We start from the raw sequence: 27,656 nt of genomic DNA, 5'->3' as shown, positions 1-27,656 counted from the left end.
GACCCCCAGAGATCAGTAAGTTACCCCCTATCCTGTATCTGTGGTCCCAGCGGTCAGACCCCCAGAGATCAGTTACCCCCTATCCTGTATGTGTGGTCCCAGCGGTCAGACCCCCAGAGATCAGTAAGTTACCCCTATCCTGTATTTGTGGTCCCAGCGGTCAGACCCCCAGAGATCAGTAAGTTACCCCCTATCCTGTGGACAGATAACTTGTTTTCTCTGGACAACCCCCTGATTACTGATAAGGCGCAGGAAGCACAGGCGCTGCCGTTGGTTTTGGGTAAATTGGTCTTTGCCCCTTTGTAGCTTTTACTTCTGGTTTGCAGTAATATAAAGTGTCGCAGCTAGTTGTAATCTTATCGGCGTTTTCTGCGTCTTCTCAAGGCCAGCAGTAGGATCAGTGATGCCCTCGGGCAGATAATGGCCGCACACAGCCGTGCACTGAGTGCACTCGGTGACCCAGGAGAAGTAGCAGTTACCATGCGGAAGACGCGGTGGGGGAGGGGCCAGAGCCAGCTGTGGGCGGAGCCGCCGGCACAGTGTGCGGCAGGGAGGGCGGAGTTAGCGCGGTGTATACATCACAACCGCCGGGCACTGCGGGTAACACTGCGGACCGCACTGAGCAGCAGCCGCCGGCCCCGTTATGTAGCCGGAGCCATTATCACGGGGACACTCGCATCTGACCGGAGAGACGTGCCCGAGATTACAGCCGCCGGTACCTGAGGTGAGAGGCGGAGCGGCGGACACTCCTCAGCGGCTGTGACTGCGGGGGAGCGGGGTCATGTGTCCAGTGCACATCGCGCTATTGTGAGCTGATGTCAGCCACTGATGTAAGACCCCCAGAGTTATAGCTCCGCGTGGCTGATGGTTCCCCAGTGTGATGGCTGCAATAAGTTATCTACAAGTTTCTAGAACTGGTGACTATTAGTGTGGAGGGAACCTCGGGGGTCAGACCTGGACTAGGTCTGCTGCTCAAGACCCCAGTACTGGGAATAGATGTTGGGGGTCCACTTCTGAATTCATGATAGTCAATTCCTACCCAAAGTCGGCCCCCAATGATGTAAGGCAGGCTGGGCCATCAATTTCAAGAAGTGGCTATCCTGGTGCGCGGCGGATGCTGCCCTGTGTCCTGCCCCCCCCCCCCCCGTGCATTTTGGATGCTACCCTGTGTACTCCCAGCCCCCCCCCCCCCTCGGTGTGCGGCAGGTGCTCCCCGTGTCCTCTCCCCCTGGTGCGCAGCGGGTGCTGCTCTGTGTCCTCTCCCCCTGGTGCGCAGCGGGTGCTGCTCTGTGTCCTCTCCCCCTGGTGCGCAGCGTATGCTGCCCTGTGTCCTCTCCCCCTGGTGCGCGGCGGGTGCTGCTCTGTGTCCTCTCCCCCTGGTGCGCGGCGGATGCTGCCCTGTGTCCTCTCCCCCCGGTGCGCGGCGGATGCTGCCCTGTGTCCTCTCCCCCTGGTGCGCAGCGGATGCTGCCCTGTGTCCTCTCCTCCAGGTGCGCTGCGGATGCTGCCCTGTGTCCTCTCCCCCCGGTGCGCGGCGGATGCTGCCCTGTGTCCTCTCCCCCCGGTGCGCGGCGGATGCTGCCCTGTGTCCTCTCCCCCCGGTGCGCGGCGGATGCTGCCCTGTGTCCTCTCCCCCCCGGTGCGCGGCGGATGCTGCCCTGTGTCCTCTCCCCCCCGGTGCGCGGCGGATGCTGCCCTGTGTCCTCTCCCCCCCGGTGCGCGGCGGATGCTGCCCTGTGTCCTCTCCCCCCCGGTGCGCGGCGGATGCTGCCCTGTGTCCTCTCCCCCCCGGTGCGCGGCGGATGCTGCCCTGTGTCCTCTCCCCCCCCGGTGCGCGGCGGATGCTGCCCTGTGTCCTTTCCCCCCGGTGCGCGGCGGGTGCTGCCCTGTGTCCTCTCCCCCCCGGTGCGCGGCGGGTGCTGCCCTGTGTCCTCTCCCCCCCCGGTGCGCGGCGGATGCTGCCCTGTGTCCTCTCCCCCCCCGGTGCGCGGCGGATGCTGCCCTGTGTCCTCTCCCCCCGGTGCGCGGCGGATGCTGCCCTGTGTCCTCTCCCCCCGGTGCGCGGCGGGTGCTGCCCTGTGTCCTCTCCCCCCCCGGTGCGCGGCGGATGCTGCCCTGTGTCCTCTCCCCCCGGTGCGCGGCGGATGCTGCCCTGTGTCCTCTCCCCCCGGTGCGCGGCGGATGCTGCTCTGGGTCCCTGACGTTACTATGAAATTCTATTTATGCAGACCTCTCCTATTTGGGCTTTTGGGTCCTGGGTACAAATCCCACCAAGGACAACATCTCCATCAAGTGCAGGGAATATGGAATATGTTTATTCCCCAATTATTTACGTATATTCCATGTCCAAGATGCACAGAAAACCTGTTATCCCTCTCCATATTTTTGCACCTATAAGTGATGTTCCTTCTTTTTATGCTTTTTCTTCATTCTGCTTAGCACAATCCGTTTGTATGTCCCCCCGGTCTGTGTGGGTTTCCTCTCACGCCAGATGTATGATAATGAATGTATATTGTGAGCCCCAATGGGGACAGTGATGTCTGTACAGTGTAGAGGAATTAATGGCACTTCTTTAGTGAGTAGAGCAGATATTTGGGACTAGTCCCTCTTCCTGAGCGGTAACCTGTCCTCTTTATTGGGCAGATCACAGCCATACACAATGTGGGGCCGGTGTCCTCCTGCCATCTGGTGTCACTGGTACCCGGACGATGGTCACCTGCAGGGATGAATCTCCTCTTGCTTTGTCTCCAGTCTTTCCCTTTGTGACCAGCGGTCCCACACACCATATTCCGCTCCCCCCAACTACCTGCACATTTAGCCAGACGTGTATATGCCTGCTGTGGGTGCCAGTGAATGCCCCTGTGCCATAGCCTGCCAGGGCTACAGCTGGGTCCCTCCGCTCCATGATTTAGCATCTCTTCCCTCTTGAAGACTTTCTGGTAATGAGAACAGTGATGATCTTGTCCAGTTTGGGCCCCCTCCCCCGCTCTGGGGGGCTGGCAGGTCCTGTAGGGCAGCTGCAGGCCCATGTGTTGCTGGAGTAGGAAGTTTGCATTCTTCATGTCTCCTCTGGGAGGGAGGCATTCAAATGGTAATGCACTATAGCAGGCGGCCACTGTTAACCCTTGCAGCCCTCATTTTACTGATCAGTTTTTATTGGTAAAACTAGATGTAAGAAAAACAGATATATTTTTTTCCCTTTATTTCCTTCATATTAAATCTACAGAATTTTCTGCTGTTGTTCTCAGTTTTTTATCAAGTCTTTACGAGTTTTTCCCTTAATTTGACTTTATTTAACGATTACATATTCTAGCCCGATTCTCGTGATTGCCGCTAAGGCTACTTTCACACTAGCGTCGGGCCGAGGTTACCGACGCTAGCGTTCTCTGCGCCGCCCAACGGGGGCAGCGGATGCATTTTTCCAGCGCATCCGCTGCCCCATTGTGAGGTGCGGGGAGGTGAGGGTGGCGTTCCGGCCGCGCATGCGCGGTCGGAAAAAGCGGACCGTCGGGAGCAAAAATCGTTACATGTAACGTTTTTTGCTCCCGACGGTCCGCCACAACACGGCGCAACCGTCGCACGACCGTTGCGCCATGTGTCAATGCGTCGCTAATGTTAGTCAATGCAGAAAAAACGCATCCTGCAAGCACTTTTGCAGGATGCGTTTTTTCGGCAAAACGACGCATTGCGACGTATTGCAGTTAACGCTAGTGTGAAAGTAGCCTTACTGACTGTTAGTATGGGGCTAAATAAAAGCAATTGAAAGATTTTTTTCAAGTGGAAACCAGTTCAGGGAAGGTTCCTTTCTTTGAAGATTTTTTATTTTTTTGGAAGGCTATTTTGCAGCTTTTTATTGGATGATGCTTATATTGATTTTTATCAGGATCCAATTGAAGGAATTACATGCACTTTTTTTTTCCACCAATTGTTTTTGAAAACCTTCTACAGGAAGAAAAAAAAATCCTCAAAAAGGAAAAACAACAACTTGTCAAGTGAATGCTGAAGTGGGTCTCCACCAGAAATGGTGATGAAGAGTTATCCTAGCATTTTTGAATCTTCCAAAAAACTGATTGCATTTAGCCTTTGCCCCTGCAGAGGTGCAGCATTGGCCCAAAAAGTACAATGGTGCCATATCACAGAGGTGGACACAGGCCAGCGCCTCACCGCTCTAAACTTCATACAGAAGCCATGAAAAGAAAATATCATGCCATGTAATTTTGTGCTCATATAGGTTCTGTCCATTGATTTGTCCTGCTCATAATACCTTATATAATCACGGATTTGTGGGACCGCCTTGTAGTGTGTAGGTGGATAGCAGACAGTTGCACGCCATGTATGTATATGGTGTCTGTATTCTCTGTATATACAGGAACCCCTGGAGAAACCTAAAGGTACACGGTATTATTTATGATTGCATGGTGGAATTATTTGGGTACAGAATTTTAGTATAATGTGTGAAACGTGGCGGTATTATGTGGACTCTTAATGGGAGTATTATTTTATTGCTTCACGTTGGTTGAAGTTGACTGTAAATGGCTGTAATGGTGAAATCTGTCCCGCAAATTCATCAAGACTTACCCCACTTTAATATTGTAAATTATTCCAAACATCTTAATGTGGGTATTATATTATGTTATATTTTTTTAACGACCACTCAGCTTCTGATTACTGGGGGTACGTCTGCTGGGACCCTCCCCAATCCTTAGATCTACACTTGAAAGGGCAAGCTCCTTCAGTCCCATAGAATTTAAGGGGTGGTGTGTGCACATGCATGCCTGCCAGGTTATATTATATGAGAAGACCACATTACCGCTAAGATTGGATATCCTCAGGGGCCAGGGACGCTAAACTCTAAATGTAAGCCACAGATATGCAGTGATAAAGTTGGGACCTACTAGATTAGGATGACTATTCTAAATAAAGGGCGAGGAGATTCCTCTCCATTACCACCTCTGTACATGATTGACTGGCAAAATACCAACAACAAAAAAAGGGAAAAAAAAACCAGTGAAGCCCAATAAGTGTAGGCACCTACAGGAAATGGCGTCCCAGGATACTTGAGCTTTATAGTAAGAACTGTTCTGAGGAGGGTTGGCAGATGTTTTTTTACAGGTGTCTTTACACTGTCGGGCACTTATTCTCAGAAAAGATTGCATATTTAGTTTTTCTATTTTAGTCATCTTGCTGACGTACATTTTGTGGTCTGAAATGATGCTTCAAAAAGTGTCCTAAAATAGGAGCTTGTGACCTTTAAGTGGTTCCTTGTGAGTGACTCCTATTGAGAAGTTGTATGTGATCTGCACTAAATTTCAGCTTAAATGTGTGAATCGCAATTACTTTTTTTTTTTCCAATACCTAAATTCAGATATTGACCATTCCACTCATTTAAAGGGCTAGAAGAATGACATTTAAACAAATTGGCCATAATTCATAATTTTTGTCTTAATATATATTTTTTTTTGCACGACTTGTCAGCACCAAAGGTCCTAACGGTAAGTTCACATTGGGCATTTTTACTTTGTGTTTTTGCTGCGTTTTTTTTAAATACTAATTTCAGCTGCTTTTTACAGTACCAGCAAAGCCTATGAGATTTCAGAAATCTCATACACACATTGTTTTTTTTTTTTTTTTATGTCATCAAGATTTTGTGCTTTGCAGCGTTTTTTTGACATCGCGCATGTTACTTCTTTCAGCTTTTTTGCTGTGTTTTTCACCCATTGACTTGAATGGATGGTGAAAAAAAAATGCTGCAAATACGCAGGTTGAGGTTTTTTTGCAGCTTATGTGCTGCATAAAAGTCAAGGACAGCCGGATGTGACCTCACACTGGGCTCTGCTACATCTAGATGGCAGGCTGCATGATGCGTCCATACAGCCTGTCATCCAGCAGCAGACCCCCCATTCACTCGAATGAGGGGCCCGACATTACAGTGTTTGACATGCTGTCATGTGCATGACAGCACGGCAAACACCGCTTCTGATTGGCGGTGAAACCATCCCCGCCGGTCAGAGAGCCACTGTACCCACGCTGTCAGAAGACAGCTGGAGCGCTCAGCTGTGATCGGAGGGGTATAGTTTACCTCCAGTCACTGGTATCAGCTGATGGGACTACTGCTCCCATCATCCGACACCTGCTGCCACTAATAACCGTGAGAGCAGGAGCGGCTGATGGGAGTATTCAATAGCCGCTCCTGCGCTGTAAATAAATAATAATAAAAAAAAAACCTGTGCGGGTTCCCCCTTGTTTATGATAACAAGCGAGGCAAAACTCACATTGGCTGCAACCCTCAACCAGCTTTTCTGAAGCTGACAGGGGTCCCCACGTCGCATTTTTTAATTTAATTTAAAAAAAGGCATTGGGTCCCTCCCTTCCCCTGTTTGACAACCAGCCTTGCTGAAGCAGACAGCTGGGGGTTGGTATTCTCAGGATGGTAAGGGGCCATGGATATTGCCCCCCCCATTTTAGAAATAGCAACCCGCAGCTGCCCAGAAAAGGCAGATCTAGATTCCAATTCTGGCGATTTTCCCGGCTCTTCTCACTTGCCCTGTAGCGGTGGCAAGTGGGGTGATTATTTGGGGGGGGGTTGGTCACCTTTGTATTGTCAGGCGACTTTAAGGCCTGAGGTTAGTAATGGAGAGGTGCCAATAAGACGCCCCCATTACTAACCCCATAGTCACTTTCTAAGAAAACATAGACACCCTGAATAAAATCCTTTAATTGAAAAAATGACACAGACTCCTTTAATAATCTCAATTAAGCCATATTTATGACCTCTCCTAAATCCACTGATGCCCTCGGTCTCCTGTAATAAACCAAAAAGTAAACAACAATATCCCTCACCTGTCCATCGTTCTGTTCCACGCCGTAATCCATGTCTGGGGGATAATTCGTTTTTGACCTGAACGGTGCCAAGAAGTGACCGTCCAGACTGAGAACCACTGGGGAATGAGATGCTGTGAGCGCAGCCTCAGTGACTAGCGGTGACATCACTGAGGCTCCGTTCCCAGCCAGGATGAACTGCGGTGACCTCTGTGGGATCCCCGCTAGCACCGTGAGAAAGTGGCACGGTGCAGAGGCGAGTTCACCGGGAGAATTTCACTGCGGTGAACTCGCATCTGCACCATACAACTTTCTCACGGTAGAAAATTGATAATTTAATAGCAAACTGTGTGTGTGTTAAATCCTCAAAAGACAAGATCTTGGTCCCAACCTATGGATTTGGCGAAGAACCACCCCAGGTGCACTATCCGCTTTCTATTACCTGTATTCATGATATCGAGGTAGAAACAGATGAGCAATAATAATGCAGTACAACAAAACGTATTGTATAATAGTGAACAAAACATATTACTACTGCCATAAAGGATTGTGGCTATCCAAAAGAAATAAAGATGGTAGAATAAGCAGAGACTGCGACCAGGATAATGTGTGGGAAAGACTTCCCTATGCTCATAGCCATTCCAAGATGGCTTCCTTGGGTAAATTAATAGCAGCAACATGTCAATTCTTGAGGCATTTGCAGCACATAAAATACCCCATACACTAAAACATCACCTTTTAAAAAACAAACAATAAAAGGCATTTTCATTTTGTACGTGTTTCTTGATCCAGGGTGCGCTGGCTTAAGAGGCGTGGACCTAATGACTTTGCCACATCCCTCAGTGCACTTCTGGTATAATTTGTCACTTGGGTCGCACTAAGCCACGCCGTTACCTTGAAGCTTCCCAGCCTTTTTTTTTTTTTTAAACCCTGCTGAAACTGTCATAAAAGGGACGAGTTGCAAAAAATGGTATTTGGTACATTTGAAATTATTTCATGTCCTTTTTCTGGCTCAAACTCCTTGATAACTCATGCATTTTTTTCCTTTTTCTATTTTTTTTCTTTTAAAGCTTTTCTTTGATGTAGATTTATTTTTTTTTTTGTTAGCCAGAGAAATTAACATAAAAAACCTTTGAAGGAACCAATAACATGGGGATTTTCCAGTCAGTAACTTACATCAGTTTTTGTTAAAAGCAAGAGTGGAAGCCACGAAGTAAAAAAAAGTATAATGGCAAGAATTGTATGTCTTCCTTGGTTTGGACCTACTCTGACTTTCGGCTTACAAATGCTGATGGGAAATTCTTACTAAAATATAAGTGTGTGAATAAGACCTTACTGTTTATTTGTGGATTTAGGTTACGGGCTCTTGAATAGCAGGAAGAGGCCATAGAAAGCTCACGGTGTACATCCAGCCATTTCCGAGATAAATGAGACTGTGGTAGTAGGCAGCTCCTCTCAGAGTTCCCCATTTATGGCAGCCTCCGACACTTTCTGCTGTTAGATTGGATTCTCACTAATAAGTCAAGAAAATCTTGAGGTTCACATGAAAACTAAAGGGTTGTTCCCAGGCAGCTGACCAACTTGAAATCCCATATTACCTGAATTCCCAAATCCTGCAATTATTTATTGGGTGAAGTGACAAACTTCCAGTAAATCTTGTTGAGACAAGTCGTGCAACCAGTCAGTGAAGTCACCAGTAGTTTTCATGTTGTCCTAACTAAGAGTATCGTAAAGTAGTGACTGAGGTACGAGTCGGGCACAGGGAAATGTGTCCGCGAGGTCGCTCCCTCTTTGGCTATGTGCACATGGCATGTTATAGATTCTGGCGCAGCCGCCAAGTTTTCACAGGCAAATTTTCTTCAGGAAAATGCTGGCTTTTGATTTCCTGAGGTGGCTTTGCATTAATTCTTGTTGTGGCTCCGTTGCTGACCTCTCTTACTCTATATGGTGAAGTGTAGAGAGGCGGGTGGATATCGCCCCAATTATCAGTATGTCAGTTATGAGATGGAACGTGCACAGCAATGTCGTTTTGATATTGCCGTGCATTATATTTATAATATAGGGTGGTTGTGCCAGACTTTTTCAGGTGAATTCCAGTTATAATTTGCCTAAAAAGATGCCACGTGCACATAGCTTTAGCTTGGCTTACTTGGCAAGGCTCATCAATAAACCTATGATTTCGCTGAGCTGTCCTAATGTTTCAGAGTAAAACATGGTCGTACTGCGATAAGGGAGCCAGTCCGTATTTAATGACGTCTGTGGTTAGCACATGAGGAGTTTTCTGATAACTTTCCTTTCAACTGTTTAATTTCACTGCTGATTCATGTAGATCAGTGTTTCCCAAACTCCAGTCCTCATTGACCCCAACAGATAATGAGTTCAGGATTTCCTCCATATTGGGGTATGTTTCCACTTGGCGTATTTGCTGCGGATTGGATGCTGCATACAGCCGCAGTGTCCAGATGTTACAGCATAGTGGTGGCAGACCGGCGTAAACGGACATGTGGCGCGTCTTTCTAGACCCCAGTATGTTTGTTTATCTTGCGGAGATGCTCAGTCTCCCCAAGATAAACAGCACCTTTCTATGTCTAGAATGGGGTGATTCCACATGTATTCAGTGAACACATACGGAATCACCGCGCGTACAAAAGGGGGCAGCGCTTTGGACGGAGCCGGGATCCGCTGCATTCAAAGTGCTGCTGGTGGTGCGCCACGTGGAAACATACCCTTAGAAGTGACGGAATTATCAGAAATTACCTCAGGTTCTCTCACCTCTGCAATACTTAGGAAATCCTGCAAACATGATGTGTTGCGGCCATGAGGACTGGAGTTTGGGAATCTCTGATGTAGATGTTTTTTTTTCAAAAGTCAAGTGCATTTTAGTTTTAGCTTCTACAATTTTTCTCACAAGATAAAACAGAAAATGAAAAGGCAGTAAGATCTTACGTTGAAGGGTGGAGGCATAGCACAGGAGAGCATTTCATGAGGGATCAGTTGTTTCTTTTTATTTAAACTAACAATGTTCAAAGCTTATGTTGATTTATTATCACTATTTAGGAATTTTACATCCTTTTTTTATGGATATTGAAAACCCCATTAACCTTTTTAAATTGGCCATAACTTTTTCATGACTGATTCTGTGTTGTGCAGATGTAGCTTTTTTTTTTTTTTCTTTTTTTTTGTCGTCATTTCAGAATTACTGTATGTCTGAATCTTGGCTTTTCTAAACTGATTTGCTTGGTGCAAATTGTGGTACATATGTCACACAGTTGATTAAAGGGAACCTGTCAGCAGGATTGTGCTCAGTAACCTACAGACAGTGTCAGGTCAGCGCCGTTATACAGATAAGGGCTTGTTTCCACTTGCGAGAAACACGTCCGTGTCTCGCATGTGGAAACCAAGCTGTGGCGCCGGCACTCCAGAGCGGAGCGTGCGGCCGCATAGCAACATATGGAGCTGCACAGCTCCGCTCCAAAGTGCCAGCGCCAGAGCTTGGTTTACACATGCGAGACACGGACGTGTTTCTCGCAAGTGGAAACAAGCCCTTAAAATGATGTCTGGGTGATTAAATCAGTCTTGTGGTTGTTGTTTAATCTTTATTTGTAGTTTTCAGTAAAGGTACCTTCACACTAAACGACTTTGCAACGATAGCGATCCGTGACGTTGCAGCGTCCTGGATAGCGATATCGTTGAGTTTGACACGCAGCAGCGATCAGGATCCTGCTGTGATATCGCTGGTCGTTGCTGAAAGTTCAGAACTTTATTTGGTCGTCAGATCGGCGTGTATCGTCGTGTTTGACAGCAAAAGCAACGATGCCAGCAATGTTTTACAATGGTAACCAGGGTAAATATCGGGTTACTAAGCGCAGGGCCGCGCTTAGTAACCCGATATTTACCCTGGTTACCATTGTAAAAGTAAAAAAAAAACACTACATACTCACCCTCTGATCACGTCCCCCGGCGTCCGCGCTGCTGCTCAGAGCTTCCTGCACTGAATGTGTCAGTGCCGGCCATAAAGCAAAGCACAGCGGTGATGCCACCGCTCTGCTGTTAGGGCCGGCGCTTACACAGTGCAGGGAAGCTGAGGCCGGGGGACGCAGCAGACACAGGAATGTAAGTATGTAGTGTTTGTTTTTTACATTTACACTGGTAACCAGGGTAAACATCGGGTTACTAAGCGTGGCCCTGCGCTTAGTAACCTGATGTTTACCCTGGTTACCCGGGGACTTCGGCATCGTTGGTCGCTGGAGAGCTGTCTGTGTGACAGCTCTCCAGCGACCACACAACGACGAAACGGCGACGCTGCAGCGATCGGCATCGTTGTCGATATCGCTGCAGAGTCGCTTAATGTGACGGTACCCCTTTAATGATATGCTCGAGCTTCGGGGCGGTCTGTGTTGGGGGTCTTTATGTGGTGCTCTGCTTACAAATGCGTCTGCATGGGCTAATGATGGGTCACTGACCCCCTCAGAGACCTGCCCCCTATTTTACATACTGTGTATATGTTTTGAAGAAAAAAATTCACATTCATGCTGCAGCATGATCACATCTATAATGTCCATTTAATTATTATATTTGGTAATATAAATTTATTCAGAAAAAAATTCTGACTCAATGGCACCTGCCTGGTAGATGCTACTGTGCAGGTGCCACTGGCGCCATCTTGGTGGAGACAATTCTTTTTATTTTTTTCCTCTAGCAAAATTGCAGCGCGTCTATCGCATCGCCAATAGAGGCTACTGCTACTATTTTTTTTTTTTTTGTGAATAAACTTATATCACCAAATATAATAATTAAATAGACATTTATGCAATCATGCTACAGCGCAGGTCCCTGCCTGCTGAATGTGAATTTTTTTTTTTTCAAAACACATTATATTCAGTATGTAAAATAGGGGGCAGGTCAGTGAGGGATCATTGACCCCTCATAAACCCATACAGATGAATTTGTAAGCAGAGCACCATATGCAGACCCCCCCACAGGCCGCCCCGGGTAAGAGCATATCATTAGCTCAAAACTGAAAATAAAGATTAAACAACCACAAGAAGGATTTAATCAACCAAGGTATCATTGTATTCAGTACAACGGCGCCCGCCTAACACTGTGTGTAGGTTACAATCCTGCTGACAGGTTCCCTTTAAACATTCTATGGGAATGCCATAGACTTGGCTGACTCTGAGCCTCATAAAAATGAAAGGTTATTCCGTCTTTCTCACTTCCACATTGAGAATTGAGAGTGGAACAAGTGAATTCTTGTATAATATGTGCCTGGAGTGTGCTCTTTACCAGTATTGTTCACATGTTTCATTTATTAGTTGAGCGGCCATCTCCTGCCCCACTCACCTCTTAGAAGTTGCAAATCTGTGAAGGGTTAGTTCTGCTTTGCTAATTTCCACTAGTTTCTATTTCCTTGTATTTAAAGAGATTGTCTGTCATAATATTTAAAAAAAAAAACAACAAAAACCTGTTTTAGGGCTGCAAATGTGTTCGAACAATTAAGGCTACTTTCACACTAGCGTTAACTGCAATCCGCCACAATGCGTCGTTTTGCCGAAAAAACGCATCCTGCAAAAGTGCTTGCAGGATGCGTTTTTTCCCCATAGACTTACATTTAAGCGACGTATTGCGACGGATTGACACACGTCGCAACCGTCGTGCGACGGTTGCGCCGTGTTGTGGCGGACCGTCGGTACCAAAAAACGCTACATGTAACAATCCCACACCACCACTCCACAGCTGCTGTTCTAGTTGTCATTTCTGGTCCTGTTCTGATGATTACTTGACTGCTGCAGTCAATCACTAGCCTCAGTCATAACTGTTGCCCTTCGTGCATGTGATCGCTGAGGTCAGTGACTGGCTGTCTGCAGTGATCACGGTTATGATATTCAGGTGCTTCACACAAAATAAGAATATCATCAAAAAGTTAATTTATTTCAGTTCTTCAATAGAAAAAGTGAAACTCTTATATTATATAGAGTCATTACAAACAGAGTGATCTATTTCAAGTGTTTATTTCTGTTAATGTTGATGATTATGGCTTACAGCCAAGGAAAACCCAAAAGTCATTATCTCAGTAAATTAGAATACTTTATAATACCAGCTTGAAAAATTATTTTAAAATCTGAAACGTTGGCCTACTGAAATGTATATTCAGTAAATGCACTCAATACGTGGTCGGGGCTCGTTTTGCATCAATTACTGCATCAATGCAGTGTGGCATGGAGGCGATCAGCCTGTGGCACTGCTGAGGTGTTATGGAAGCCCAAGTTATTTGATAGCAGCCTTCAGCTTGACTGCATGGTGCATCTCATCTTCCGCTAGACCAGGGGTGGGGAATCCTTTTTTTTTTTTTTTTCTTCTGCCAAGGACCATTTGGATACATATAACAAATTTGGATGTTATGTACAAACTCCACCCACAAAGTACATCCTGACCCTGGCACTGGTTTCAGGACATAATCTTTCATTACATGCCCTTCAGTGTTCAGTAATGAACTCTGCGTGTGTGTTAACAGAGCAAGAAGAAATTAATGAGCTTTTGGCAATCAAAATACAGCTTCTTGCCCAAGAATGCAGTCCCTGAGAATCTGCTCGGGGGGCCTGATAAAAGGTCATTGAGGGCCGTAAATGGCCCTGGGACCTGAGGTTTCCCACCCCTGCTCTAGACAATGCCCCATAGATACTCTATGGGGTTAAGGTCAGGTCAGTTTGCTGGCCAATCAAGCACAGTGATACTGTTGGTTTTATACCAGGTATTGGTACTTTTGTCAGTGTCCTGCTGAAGAATTACATTTCCATTTCCAAAAAGCATGTCGGCAGAGGGAAGCATGAAGTGCTCTAAAATTTCCTGGTAGACGGCTGCGCTGACCTTGATCTTGATAAAACACAGTGGACCTACACCAGCAGATGACATGGCTCCCCAAACCATCACTGATTGTGGAAACTTCACACTAGACCTCAAGCAGTTGGATTGTGTGCCTCTCCTCTCTTCCTCCAGACTCTCGGACCTTGATTTCCAAATGAAATGCAAAATTTACTTTCATCTGAAAGAACCTTGAACCACTGAGCAACAGTCCAGTTGTTTTTCTCCTTGGCCCAGGTAAGATGCTTCTGCCATTGTCTATTGGTCATGAGTGGCTTGACACAAGGAATGCGACTCTTGTAACCCATGTTCAGGATAAGTCTGTGTGTGGTGGCTCTTAAAGCAATGACTCCAGCAGCAGTCCACTCCTTGTGAATCTCCCCCCAAATATTTGAATTGCCTTTTGTTAACAGTCATTTCAAGGCTGCAGAGATCGTGGTTGCTTGGCACCTTTTTCTACCACACTTTTTCCTTCCACTCAACCTTCCATTAATATGCTTGCATACAGCACTCTGAACAGCCAGCATCTTTAGCAATGACCCTTTGTGGCTTACCCTCCTTGTGGAGTGTGTCAATGACTGCCTTCTGGACATCTGTCAAGTCAGCAGTATTTGCCATGATTGTGCAGCCTACTGAAACAGACTAAGGGACCTTTTTAAATGCTTAGGAAGCCTTTGCAGAGATTTTTTGTTAATTATTCTAATTTATTGAGATAATGACTTTTGGGTGTTCATTGGCTGTAAGCTATAATCATCAACATTAACAGAAATAAACACTTGAAATAGATCACTCTGTAATGACTCTATATAATTAGTTTCACTTTTTGTATTGAAGAACTAAAATAAAGTACCTTTTTGATGATAGTCTAATTTTGTGAGAAGCACCTGTTTGTGGCGTCATCAATTCTGGTCTGTCGGGAGACACCAGAGCAGTGGTAGTGATTTAACAAAAAAAAAAAAAAATCTTAATCATCATCTGCACTTGGCTTGTGTGTCTCCCGCCCTCTCTCCCTAATTCCCTATAAAAGATAAAAGCTGTTTAAATCCACTCTTGAGGTGTCCTTTAAGCATTGTGATATTCTACTCCCACCATTGTTTTTAGATGCTGAATTTCTAAAGTTGCCAGGCGGAAATGCAAGTCATTGATTGCCATACATGTTGTAATTTGCTGTCGCAAACCCTAAATGACCTACCGTATATTTCTGCTTTAAAAAAAAAAAAAGTGAGCACATAAGCAGACTAAGACCTGTTTGTAGGTGAAGGGTGAAAAGCAGTGAACATCCTGGTGTCTAAGAAAACAGGTTAAACAAAAAAAAAAAATCAGCGCTCCATATTCAGGTAATTTAATATAAATCCTTTGTTCACATATGTGCAACGTTTCTGTCTCCAATAGATCTTTCTCCAGGTTGAAATATTGCACGTTTGTGTGAATTATGGATGTACGTGTATTATATGGACTGGAGTGCTGTCAAGACCGTATTTGCCATTAGGCACCTGTGTACCCAAAGTGGCAGAACTCCAAAAAAAAAAAATGAAAGGTTCTTGGTAGCAGAGGATGTACTCTATATGAGGAGCTGGTTTTAGACTCCTCTGGCAGATAAACCTGTGCCAGAAAGTAAGAGATCGGTCGTCCTGGATCCTTCATTCCTGAGTCGTTGGCCTGTTGGTTTATCGTGCTGATACCTGTTTTTCTTCTGATGTTAAGGGCCCCATACACACTAGACTAATGTTGACCAAACCTGCTGATATCGACTGGTCTCATGTGTATGGGGGTACCAGCAGACTGATAGTTGGCTGAGAAGTCAATCGTGCATGTCTCGTTTCAGACTTTCCCGAAGATGAGCCGCTGGGTGACGTGTCAGCCGCTGGCTTTCTTTTAGGTGACACAGAAGTGCTCAGCCAAGTGAGCTCTTCTGGAGTATGGGATCGTCGGCAGAGATGGCTGTCAACCGAATGATAGGCCAAAACAGTGTTTGGCTGACAGCCATTTAATGTGTATGGCTAGCTTTAGCCTCATGGGAATGGGGCCTCTACACATGACACACTTCTGCTGCATAGTTTTTGTGCACAGGCCAGGCTAACAAACGTGTGATTTCACCTGCCAGTCATGTCTGGATGTCATTTACAGGAGCTACTTCGTATCTGAATTTTAAAAAAATGGCAAAATGGGCAGAACTAGTGCATGCTGCGTTTGTTTTCCAAGTGCAAAATTGCACATGAATTTTTATTGGTCACTGTGCTGTACGGTCTGCAATACATGTTAGGCAGGCGGCACACTTCCCTCGTTCCCAAGAACGTATTTTCAGTCAGATACTGATTGCATCAAGTCTATGCAAGACTCAATATTTGGTGTTAACTCTTAGACTCCTGATTTTGGCTTACAAATAATGAGGTAAAAAACTCACCAAATGCTGACCGTGTGAATATGGCCTAATGGTCCGACAGTTGAGGTGATCACTACCATGAGACCTGGGCCATGCCAACAGTGAAGCATCCTGCGACCATTCATGTGTGGGTTTTCTTTTTATCGGCAGTAGTGGGCTCACTCACAATTATGCCTAAGAACACTGTCTGGAGCAAAGCATGGTATCTTAACATCCTCCTAAAGGTACCTTCACACTCAGCAACTTTACAACGAGAACGACAACGATCCGTGACGTTGTAGCGTCCTGGATAGCGATCTCGTTGTGTTTGACACGCAGCAGCGATCTGGATCCCGCTGTGATATCACTGGTCGGAGCTAGAAGTCCAGAACTTTATTTGGTCGTCAGATCGGCGTGTATCGTCGTGTTTGACAGCAAAAGCAACGATGCCAGCAATGTTTTACATGGAGCTAACGACCTGTGAGAACGATAAGTGCGTCACCGTTACGTCACAGGATCGCTCCTGCATCGTTCTGGAGCTGCTGTGTTTGACTTCTCTACAGCGACCTAAACAGCGACGCTCCAGCGATCGGCTCGTTGTCTATATCGCTGCAGCGTCGCTGAGTGTGACGGTACCTTAAGAGCAACTTCTCCCAACCATCCAGGAACATGGTGGAGAAAAATGTCACAAGGCAAAAGCAATAACTAAGGGATTTGGTGAACAAAACATTTAGATTTTGGGTCCATGGCAAGGAAACTCCCCAGAACTCAACCCCATTTAGAACTTGTGATTAATCCTCTAAAAGCAAATATCGTAGACTAACAAAAATACAGAAACTGTGAGAAACTCCAATCATTGATTAGGCCAGAATGGGCGGTCATCAGTCAGGATTTCGCCCAGAAGCCGATATCCAGCTGTCAGGGCGAATTGCAGAGGCCTTAAAAACTAAAGGTACCGTCACATTAAGCGACGCTGCAGCGATATAGACAACGATGCCGATCGCTGCAGCGTCGCTGTTTCGTCGTTGTGTGGTCGCTGGAGAGCGGGCTGTGTGCGGGGATCGCGGGGCTGTGAGGTGATCGCAGGGCTGTCGGGGGGAGGGGTCTTTGGGGGTGTGTGTGTGAGCTATGCCTGCTACAGTGACAGTGCTTGACACATTAGCCAATGATGGGACAGTAGTAGTCCCATCATCCGGCTAATGTGTTGAATGTACAGTGGCATGTAAAAGTTTGGGCACCCCTGGTCAAAATTACTGTTATTGTGAACAGTTAAGCATGTTGAAGATTAAATTATCTCTAAAAGGCCTGAAGTTTAAGATAACACATTTTCTTTGTATTTCTGTAAAAAATATATATATATATATATTTTTCATCTTTACATTTTAAAAATTACAAAAAGGAAAATGGGCTCATTAAAAGTTTAGGCATCCTGCATGGTTAGTACCTAGTACCCCCCCCCCCCCCCCTTTTTAAAACTATTATAGCTTGCAAATGCTTTTTGTAGCCATACAAGGGTCTTTCAATTCTTGTTTGAGGGATTTTTTTCCATTCTTCCTTGAAAAATTCTTGCAGTTCTCTGTGATTCCTGGGTCGTCTTGCATGCACTGCTATTTTGAGGTCTAGCGACAGATTTTCAGTGATGTTCAGATCAGGGGACTGTGAGGGCCATTGTAAAACCTTCAGCTTGCGCCTTTTGAAATAATCTGTTGTGGATTTTGACGTGTTTAGGATCATCATCCATTTGTAGAAGCCATGCTCTTTTCAAATTCAGCTTTTTTTACATGTTTGCATCAAGAATTTGTTGAAATTTCATTGAATCCATTCTTCCCTCTACCTGTGAAATATTCCCCATCCCATTGGCTTCCAGACCACTCCAAAACATGATTTATCCACTCGCATGCTTAATGGTTGGCGAGATGTTCTTTTTCTGAAATACTGTGTCCTTTTTTCTCCACAGATACCTTTAATCATTGTGGCCAAAGAGTTCTATTTTAACTTCATCGGTCCACAGGACTTGTTTCCACAATGAATGTTTAGATGTTTTTTTGCATACTTTTGACTCTAAATTTTACGGTGAGAATGCAGGAGAGGTTTTCTCCTGATGACTCTAATGAAGGTTGTATTTGTGCAGGTGTCTCTGAACAGTAGAACAATGTGCCAGAACTCCAGAGCCTGCTAAAACGTTCTGAAGGTCTCTTGCAGTCAAGCAGTAGTTACGATTTTCCTTTCTAGCAATACTACGAGCAGGTCTCACTGAAATTTTGCTTCATCTTCCAGACCTTATCTTGACCTCCACTGTTCCTGTAAACTGACATTTCTTAATTACATTTTGAACTTAGCACAGCGTTTTCAAGTTGCCCTTTCCTATCTGCTTACAGCCTTCTCCTGCTTTGCTGGCCTCCACCATTTTCATTTTTAGACTGCTAGGCAGATGCTCAGAAGAACCCATGACTGCTGTTTTTTTGGCACAAGGTTAGAGAAGGCTGAGTTTTTATAAAGCTGGGAAATTTGTTTTACCTGGCCTTTCCTAACGGTGATAGTGAACAAGCCATAACTCTAACAGGCTAAGTGAGGTCTGAAACATTGGTCAAAGTTATCTCTGAGCATACACATCTCCAAGGGTGCCCAAACATTTGCATAAGCCCAATTTCCTTTTGGTAATTTTTAAAATGTAAAAAATGAGAAAATATATATATTTTTTTTCATAAATTACAAAGGAAATGTGTCCTCTTTATCTTTAGGCCTTTTGGAGATGATTTCATCTTCAACTTGCTTAACTGTTCACAATAACAGTAATTTTGACCAGTAGTGCCCAAACTTTTACATGCCACTGTAACAAAAAAAAACACGCACATGCAACAGTACATACAGTACATACAACATACAGTACATACTCACCATCACCTTAATCCCCGAAGCCATTGTCACCTGTAAAAAATATTAAAATAATAAACAAACAATATACTCCCTGATCCGCAGATATCCAATTAAAACGAGTGTGCCACGATGATCTCCCGTGGAGAGCTGCAGCATCAGCAGATGCGACCGCTCTCCAGGGGCTCCAGGAATACAACGACGGAAGATTTCCTTCCGCAATGTATTCCTCCGCCCCTGTGAGAAATACTCCCTACTTTCACTTGTGGCACTGCTGTGTGGGAAAATTCCCACGCAGCTTTGCCATAAAGTGAGACCCTGAACTCAGGTAACCTCTTCAGCGATGCACTGCAGGAGCCATTTTCTCCTGTCAGTGTGTCACTGAAGGTCTATAGTGCAGTTACATCACCTGATGTCACTGTTCTATAGGGGAGATCGTCGTGGGACACTTGTTATTAATTGGACTACGGCGGAAAGGGAGTATACGGTTGGTTTATTATTTTGAATTTTTTGCAGGCGATCGAGAATGGTAAGTATGGTGAAATGAAGAATATTAAAATACTTTTTTCTGGCTGTGTCGCTTTTTTTTTTTTTTTTTTTTAACCCCTTCACTACTATAGGATTGGTAATGGATAGGCATCTTATTGACGCCTCTCCATTATTAACCGGGCTTAATGTCACCTTACATTAGCAAGGTGACATTAACCCCTTATTACACTATATCCTACCGCTACACGGGAGTGGGAAGAGAGGGGCTGAGGTGGCTGCAGGCTGGTATTTGTAGCTGGGGAGGGGGGCAAATATCCATGAGAAAAACACGTGTGCACAACTGCTGATGGTGCAAAAGGTAGGTTCCCACACCTTGTAGTATATAAAGAAAAACCTTGCACTCAACTTAAATGCTCTTGGTGAATTTAATGTAGTACAACAAAACGTTTCGGTCCAACAATACCGGACCTTCATCAGTTACGTACTGTGAGGGACATAGAAGAGACAATGGTGTCTCTAGGCACACTGGACATAGTGTCCTGTTATAGGAATGCTGAGCCCGGGAAAATCCCACTGGTATTAGTGAAGGAGAAACGTGCCAGAATGCAGACGCAGAATCCTCTGCTCGTCTCAGCAGAGGATTCTGCGTCTGCATTCTGGCACGTTTCTCCTTCACTAATACCAGTGGGATTTTCCCGGGCTCAGCATTCCTATAACAGGACACTATGTCCAGTGTGCCTAGAGACACCATTGTCTCTTCTATGTCCCTCACAGTACGTAACTGATGAAGGTCCGGTATTGTTGGACCGAAACGTTTTGTTGTACTACATTAAATTCACCAAGAGCATTTAAGTTGAGTGCAAGGTTTTTCTTTATATACGGCAAATATCCATGGCTCCTCTCTAGGCTTCTAGGCTATGAATATCCGCCCGCAGCTGTCTGCGTAGCCTTTCTGGCTATAAAATACAGGTGGACCCACGCCATTTTTTAATTTATTTTTTTAATTAAACATGCTCATTAATCAACATCGGCCTTGCTATTATATATCTATGGATATAACTATGGCTATATCTATCTATCTATAGATATATTTATAGATGGATATATCTGTAGATGCATAGATATATCTATCCATATATATATCTGGCTACTTACACACATCAGGTTTTTGCCGTCAGGCACAATCCGGCGAGTTTTGAAAAAAAACTGATCCGGTTTTTTTTTCCGCCGGATCTGTTTTTTTCTCATAGAGTTGTATTAGCGCCAGACTGCGCCTGATGGCCACACATTTCATCCGTTTTGTTGCTGGATCCGTAAAAAAAGCTGTTTCCGGGGGACAGAAAAAACATACAGAAGAACATTTTTTTTCTGTCCAGTGGAAAAACGCATCAAACTGACATGTGAAATGATGTATCCGGCCTCCTAATCCGGATCGTTCTCGTTCTCTCGCTCTCTCTCGCTCTCTCGCTCTCTCTCTCTCTCGAAATTCCACAGGCAAATCGGATAAGTTGTAGGACACCATATTTTATTTTTCTAACATTAAAAGTACACCCTCCCCCCACAAAAAATTGATGGAATTGCGCTTAAATGGAATCTCTCAGCAGGTTTGTTATGTAATGTGTGAGCAGCATAATATCGTGCAGTAAGAAAGCTTGATTCCCAGGGATTTATCCCTTACTTCGCTGATTGCTGCAGTTTTGATAGAATCCCTGTTTTCTCTGTTGTAGATGTAGCAGAGTAAAGACTTCGGAGCTGCATATAACCCTGCCCACACCCCTGATTGGCAGCTTCCTGTGTACACTGCATTGTTCGCAAGCTGCCAATTAGTGGTGAGGGTGGGGTTATATAGACTAGCCTGACTGCTGTGCACCTGAGACCTAGTCTTATAGTGATAATCTCCTGCTGATACTAATTGTTTTGAAACTACAACACACGACCTAATAAGTGACACATTCCTATAATCAGGCTTTTGTGCAATATATTATGCGGCTTGCAGATTCCTTTTAATTGGCTAACCAGTGCTGCAGTAAAAGCAAATACCGCCAGAGCAGCAGTAGATTTAACAGGCGAATATCGGTTTTCGTTATTTTATACTATTCTCTGCCACTGAGTGCATGTTTTTATGCTCTATGAAGACCTTTTTTTAATTTTTTTTTCTAGTGTCCCTTTATAAATGCCCTTTGACAACTATGTAGCCAATAGGTTGCTGTGGAAACTTTCAAGTTCCTTGTTTTCCTTTGTGACACAAAAACTCCTCTCTGCACTGACCACACCAACTTCCTTTATAATAAATGCAAAATAAGGGGCCATACATTTTAAGATCAGCAGTTTCTTCTTCCTTTCGGAGGAGAGATGAGCGCTGGATCGCCTCGCTTTCTCGTCTGTGGTGCGCTCTTTTGCTTTGCATTCTAACATCTGTTACGATGAGGAATATTTAGCTGTTTTTTCGGGTGAGTTTTCTATTAATGCTTGGTCTCTTTGCTCCATTACTAATACCACATATTAGTCTACAGTGTGGCCTCACCATTTAAAGTAAGTCTTCCACTGAAACGCCGCAGCACGTATCGTATCACATTCTCAACAATTTGAGGCGCTCATCAAAGGGCATGGCAGCGGAGGAAAGGAGAGTGATCAAAATTGCTCTCCCATGGACAAAATTGCACCAGAACCTAAGAAACTAAACCTTTGGTGTAATCTTAGACGAGACAGATGCGCCACATTTACCAAACAGCGTGAGCCACTGGGTTTCAAGATGGTTTAGTCTAAGTTTGTGAGGTCCTCAGAATGTTATTACCCAGAAGAAGCAGGTCATCAGAAACCACAAGTCCCCACTAGTATGGTGTCGAGGATTTGAAACAGACTTAATAATTAACAAAATATTTATATTTTTCTAGGGTTTAATGTCATTGATTATAATTATGTAGAATTGAAATTTGTTAATGACCTCAAGAATATCTTCTAGAGATTGGGATCTGCCAATTTCTTAACGGTATGATGTAATTTTGGCTTATTTTCTCTCTAATCTCGTATGTGCAGCATAAATAATTACTAAATATTCTGAAAATTCTATATTTTTAATGTGATTGTCCAACCGAGCAAAATATTTTAACCTCTTTAGGTTATAAAATCGCCACACTCGCCTTACCGATACCCCGGCGATTAGCTTCTGAAGCTTCCTGGTGTCTTCTACCTGATGCAGCGGTGATGTCCTACTGCAGATGTGACCGCTGCAGCTAACTACTGGCTGCACTATCACTTTGTAAGGACATGCGCCTTTCACAAAGGAAATTATAAAAACAGGTTGACAACTTAAAACAGGTCAGGAGATGTAACCGATTTCTCTTTAATCCCTTCCCAACTCACAGAACCTGGTAACTACTGTATTGAGCCGGTTCAGGATTTAGGGTATGTGCACACATTGTGGATTTTTCCATGCGGATTCTGCAGAATCCGCAGGTAAAATGACCTGCGTTTTACCTGCGGATTCCCTGCAGGTATTCTGCGGATTTTGTGCGGATTTCGCTTGCATTTTTTACACCTGCGGATTCCTATAATGGAATAGGTGTAAAACGCTGCGGAATCCGCACAAAGAATTGTTATGCTGCGGAAAATAAACCGCTGTTTTTTTTCCACAGCATGTGCACTGCGGATTTGGTTTTCCATAGGTTTACATGGTACTGTACAACGCATGGAAAACTGCTGCGAATCCGCAGGGCCAAATCCGCAACGTGTGCACATAGCCTTATACAGCCGGCTCCTGCCCCTGACAGCAGCGACCCACCATTGCTTGCTCAGATTGCTGCTGTTGTAACCATTTAAATGCTGCTGTTAGCTTCCAATAATGGCAAAAAAAGAAAAAAACAAACCTCCAGAATTGCAGTTTTTCAGTCACTCTTCCCCCACAAAATGTTATACAAAGCAATTAAAAATGGTACTAACAAACTCCACATATTTATCTGCACATATCAATATTTTGTGTTATTCTATCAGCATTTTTAAACCACTAAAATATGAACACATTTTATAAGTTATAAGTTTATCTCAGTAATTGTGCTGACACGAAGAATCATGTTGCCATGTAATTTTTACTGCATAATGAACACTGTAAAAAAAAAATTATTATTTTTTTTTAAATGTGGTTATGTTGACAGAAAAATAAAAAAAAGTTTTGGCTGATGGAAGAAAAGGATGACAAAATGTAAAAGGGGGGTTGTCCATTACTCTTACGACCCCTTCTGAATACTTATGTTTCACCCCAGTAAAATAACACTGGTACTCTCACTGTTGGCACTGTCTCTCCCGGGGCTCACGTGACATTGTCATACAATCCCTGCTACCAATCAGTGGTGGCTTCACCCTCCAGTCCTACGGATGTAATTAATATCTGGAGGAAGTGAGGGGCAGCAGGAGCTCTGTGAGGCCAAATTGTGGAGCCGGGGAAATTAAGGAGTCGGAGGTTTGGCTTACCGACTTCACAGCCCTGGCGCTTAGTTTATTCAATCGTTTCTTTTTTCACATTCCCTGATTATTAGATGCCAATCTGAAATTTCACTTTTCTTCTGCATGTTGTGATTGGATTTAGACACTGCAGAACTGTTCCTTAATCAAAGGTGGTAAAGACAGGAATGCCGGAGTATGACCCTGTTCTCTGCAGTTCTGTAGTAAAAGCACATTTCAAGGTTTGTGACCTTACTTCGGCCCCTGGATCACATGAGCTGATGTCATCGGTTTCTGTAGGAGAGCAAAGCAGAAGGATTTATCAGATGCTGACAGCTGTATTCTCCAGTCTGGTGACCGGGGGCCCAATATCTTGTCTGACTGGAGCATAAATATACATGCACCATTCGCTTCTGTAGGTCTATGATGGCGTTTGCATGTGTGAACAGCGCCGCCGTCACAAATGTGCACTCACTGGATTTTACTTTTGCAAACAGCAGCCAATGGTATGGAATAACAATAGGAGAAATATTCCCCTTACCAATATGTCGCTCCTGACCAGATACTTACGAACCCCTCCTTCCTCCAACCACCACCAGTCTGTATATCCATCTCTGACCTGATGATGAAATGGTACCACTGCTGCCGATCACTGGTCATAGTGGTGCCGACATGTCAAGGCTGTAACCAGTGATTGGCTACAGTGGTATCTTATCAACATTACCTGACCTCACTGGAACTGGGTAAACAGACCCGTGGGGGGACAAGGAAGGCATCCGCATGGGAGCAGCAGGAAATTGGTAAGCAGAGTTTGATTCCATTGTTTCATACCATTGTCAGCGTCTTGTAAAACGTAAGTACAGCTTTGGAAAACCCCTTTAATTTACCATTTTGGTCAATTACGCTCTCAGATGAAGCCAAATGACTTGTATTGTTTAGGAGAATGGGAGGAAAAAGGAGAACTTTAATAAGAATTCACACTTAACCAATATAGGGAACCTGTCATCTGATTCCTTGCTGCTTGGACTACATGAATCGGACACTGGCTGTGCTATTGCAGCCATGTATGTTTTATTCTGCACCGCTGCAGTGTTTCAGAGAAAACCTACTTTTAAAAGCCAATTGGGAATTTTGTATCTTCGATAAGTAGTCCAAGACGCAGGTTCCCAATGTCTTCGTCCCACACTCCCCATTCTTCTAGACCGGCATGTCTCTCCATATATGTTTGTGTTTAGGGGTACAGGTCCGTCTAGGGCGGGGGTAGCTGGTGTGTGGCTCGCGGGCCTGTGGTGTGTGTGGCTCGCGGGCCTGTGGTGTGTGTGGCTCGCGGGCCTGTGGTGTGTGTGGCTCGCGGGCCTGTGGTGTGTGTGGCTCGCGGGCCTGTGGTGTGTGTGGCTCGCGGGCCTGTGGTGTGTGGCTCGCGGGCCTGTGGTGTGTGTGTGTGTGTGTGTGTGTGTGTGTGTGTGTGTGGCTCGTGGGCCTGTGATGTGTGTGTGTGTTTGTTTGTTTGTGTGTGGGTGGGTGTGGCTCGCGGGCCTATGGTGTGTGTGTGTGTGTGTGTGTGTGTGTGTGGCTCGTGGGCCTGTGATGTGTGTGTGTGTGTGTGTGTGTGTGGCTCGCGGCTGTTTTGTTTGGTCCACTAGCACCAGGTGTTGCAAGCGGCTATTAAGAGCAGATCTGAATGGGGGTAATATAGGAAAAACTGGAGCTTGGCACACTGTCTTGGTGGGATTTTAGTGGAAAAACGTTGTTGTTAATATACCGGTAATAGGGGGTTCTGGGTGTCACTACTGAGAGTGGGGCAGGAGCTGGATGTGTCTAGGGGATCGGCGCGGGTGACTCTGATGGGGACCTGTCTTGGGGTAACCACAAGACTCCTAGTCCTCGGGCAACTTTTTCAAAGTGTGTTTTCTTTGAAATGCCCCATTGTTTCCAGGTTAAATATTTATTGCAGCCAGTGTCTGATTTGGGGTTGACCACCATTTTCTTCCCCCCTTTTTTTTTTTTTTTTCTTTTTTCTTTTTTAATGGACATTTAAAAAAAACTCCCATAATAGATCAATGAGATTATGTCTACAGCCTGTGATAATTATAGTCATCATAATCCTGCACAAGTTTCTGCAGCTTTGGGGAAAAAAATATTGGACGCCTTAAAATACAAGTGTCCTAGATGTACTGACTGCCCAGTATTTTCTGGGTGGTTGGCATCCCTGGTGTGATTCGTGCTTCCCATGGTTCAGGCAGCACAAATCTCTGGTCAGGATCTCTTCTTGTAATCTCAGAAGACATATTTAGGCGACTTTGCTTCCTGGTAAAATAACATTTGTGCATCTTGTATGTGACTAGTTTAACACCACTTTTGTGTTTTGTGCATATTTTTAGGAAACAGAATTGAAGAACTTGCAGCCATGTATGTACACACCATGACGCTGACCAGTTACAGCAATACAAAGAGGGTTAAAAAGTGTGCAAGAGCCGCGCAGGTATGAGTGATTGTATAAAGGGGGAATTCTTAATACCTATTATTTGTATTCTGGTTATGAGAAGTTGTGCTGTGCTGCTGTTAAAGGAAGTTGTACACAATTGTGATTTTTTTTTTTTTTTTTTTTTTCCCTTTATAAATGCTCTTTGCTTATGCACTTCTAATGAGTCCATCATTTGCATACACATGTCAATTTATACATTTTTTTAATTTCTATTTCTTAGGTGAGACGTCATAAACGTTATCTTGAATTTCAGCCATTTTTAAGTCCACTTTCTCCTCTGCTCTCGATGCCAAGCACCCCTACCGTTCTCTTTACAGAAGGTAAACTACCGCTGTGATCTTGCAAAGATGCTTCCTTATATTCCACACAACCATATTAATGAAAAGCTGCATGAGTCTGAGTTGGGAAATAAGGTCCTCAAGGTGAATGTTTGCCTTTTGAACAACTTTTTTTTTTTTTTTTTTTTCTGAGCGGAGTCACTTATAACCATATGGTGGTTGGAGCTCAAAGCTGCTGCACTGAGTTACAGGAACAATAAACCTGCATGTAAAAATACAATACAAAATGTAGGTCACTAGATTCTGTAGGCCTGGTGAAGCTGGCTTATTTACCTGGAAAATCTATTTTATTTTGCAATGGCTGTAGAATACTGATCTTTAAGGGAACCTGTCACCAAAATCATGCCGCCCGAGTATGAATCAGACACTAGCTGAGCAAATGAAAGCCAGGAATGTTTTAATATGAAATGCTATGGCAATTCTGAGAGAACCTATAGTGAAAATCCTGTCAGGGACTGTGTGACGGGTTATCTGCCTGCCCCAGTTGACTGACAGGTCTCCTCTTATATGTATATGGAGGGGCCTGTTGATCAAAGTGATGAAGGCAGGGAAAAGCCGTCAGCGACCTGCCTCAGATTATACAGCCATTTTGAAGTTTGTGGACATAAAATAAGCGATGACTGGCTTGCATGTAGCCAACTGGTGGTTGTTTTAATGGCCTTTTTACACTGACCGGTTACAGTTTTAAGAACAATCATTAATGAGCATAGAATATCATGTCATCGGCACCAACTCTCCAGGACGATGTATGGTCGATAACAATAAACAAGCTTACACATAATTTCACCAATCCGATGCCGTCAGGTAAGAGGCGGTTTTCATGGCTCCTGTCCAGGGGCCACAGATTACTCCCGTGGCTGATGGACTGGTTAATGCGAATTGATTTTCACTGACTGTACTTAATGGAACATTCCAGATAAAAACAAAGAAAAACCAAAACCTAAAGACCTGGAACATATACTGCATATGTTCATAACTCTACTTGTCATTT

General features: G+C 44.6%; 1 protein-coding gene across 3 annotated transcripts in view; it reads left to right on the top strand.

Annotated features, from left to right (window-relative positions):
- The first annotated feature begins 443 nt into the window (after nucleotides 1-443).
- Nucleotides 444-27,656, top strand: part of RUBCNL (rubicon like autophagy enhancer) — a 59,037-nt gene continuing 31,824 nt past the window's right edge. Inside the window, exons 1-3 of one of the 3 annotated variants that reach the window (XM_077297381.1) lie at nucleotides 444-724; nucleotides 26,224-26,324; nucleotides 26,548-26,647. In XM_077297381.1, the coding sequence (XP_077153496.1) occupies nucleotides 26,250-26,324; nucleotides 26,548-26,647 (175 nt within the window). In that variant the 5' untranslated portion in view covers nucleotides 444-724; nucleotides 26,224-26,249. Of the gene's footprint in view, nucleotides 831-21,768; nucleotides 21,856-26,223; nucleotides 26,325-26,547; nucleotides 26,648-27,656 lie in introns of those variants that run through there. The other 2 variants (XM_077297380.1, XM_077297379.1) reach the window with 2 other exon arrangements.

This window comes from Ranitomeya variabilis, chromosome 3, assembly GCF_051348905.1.
Source record: "Ranitomeya variabilis isolate aRanVar5 chromosome 3, aRanVar5.hap1, whole genome shotgun sequence".
In the NCBI taxonomy this organism is placed as follows: Eukaryota; Metazoa; Chordata; class Amphibia; order Anura; family Dendrobatidae; genus Ranitomeya; species Ranitomeya variabilis.
This window is presented reverse-complemented; position numbering and strand designations above follow the sequence as displayed.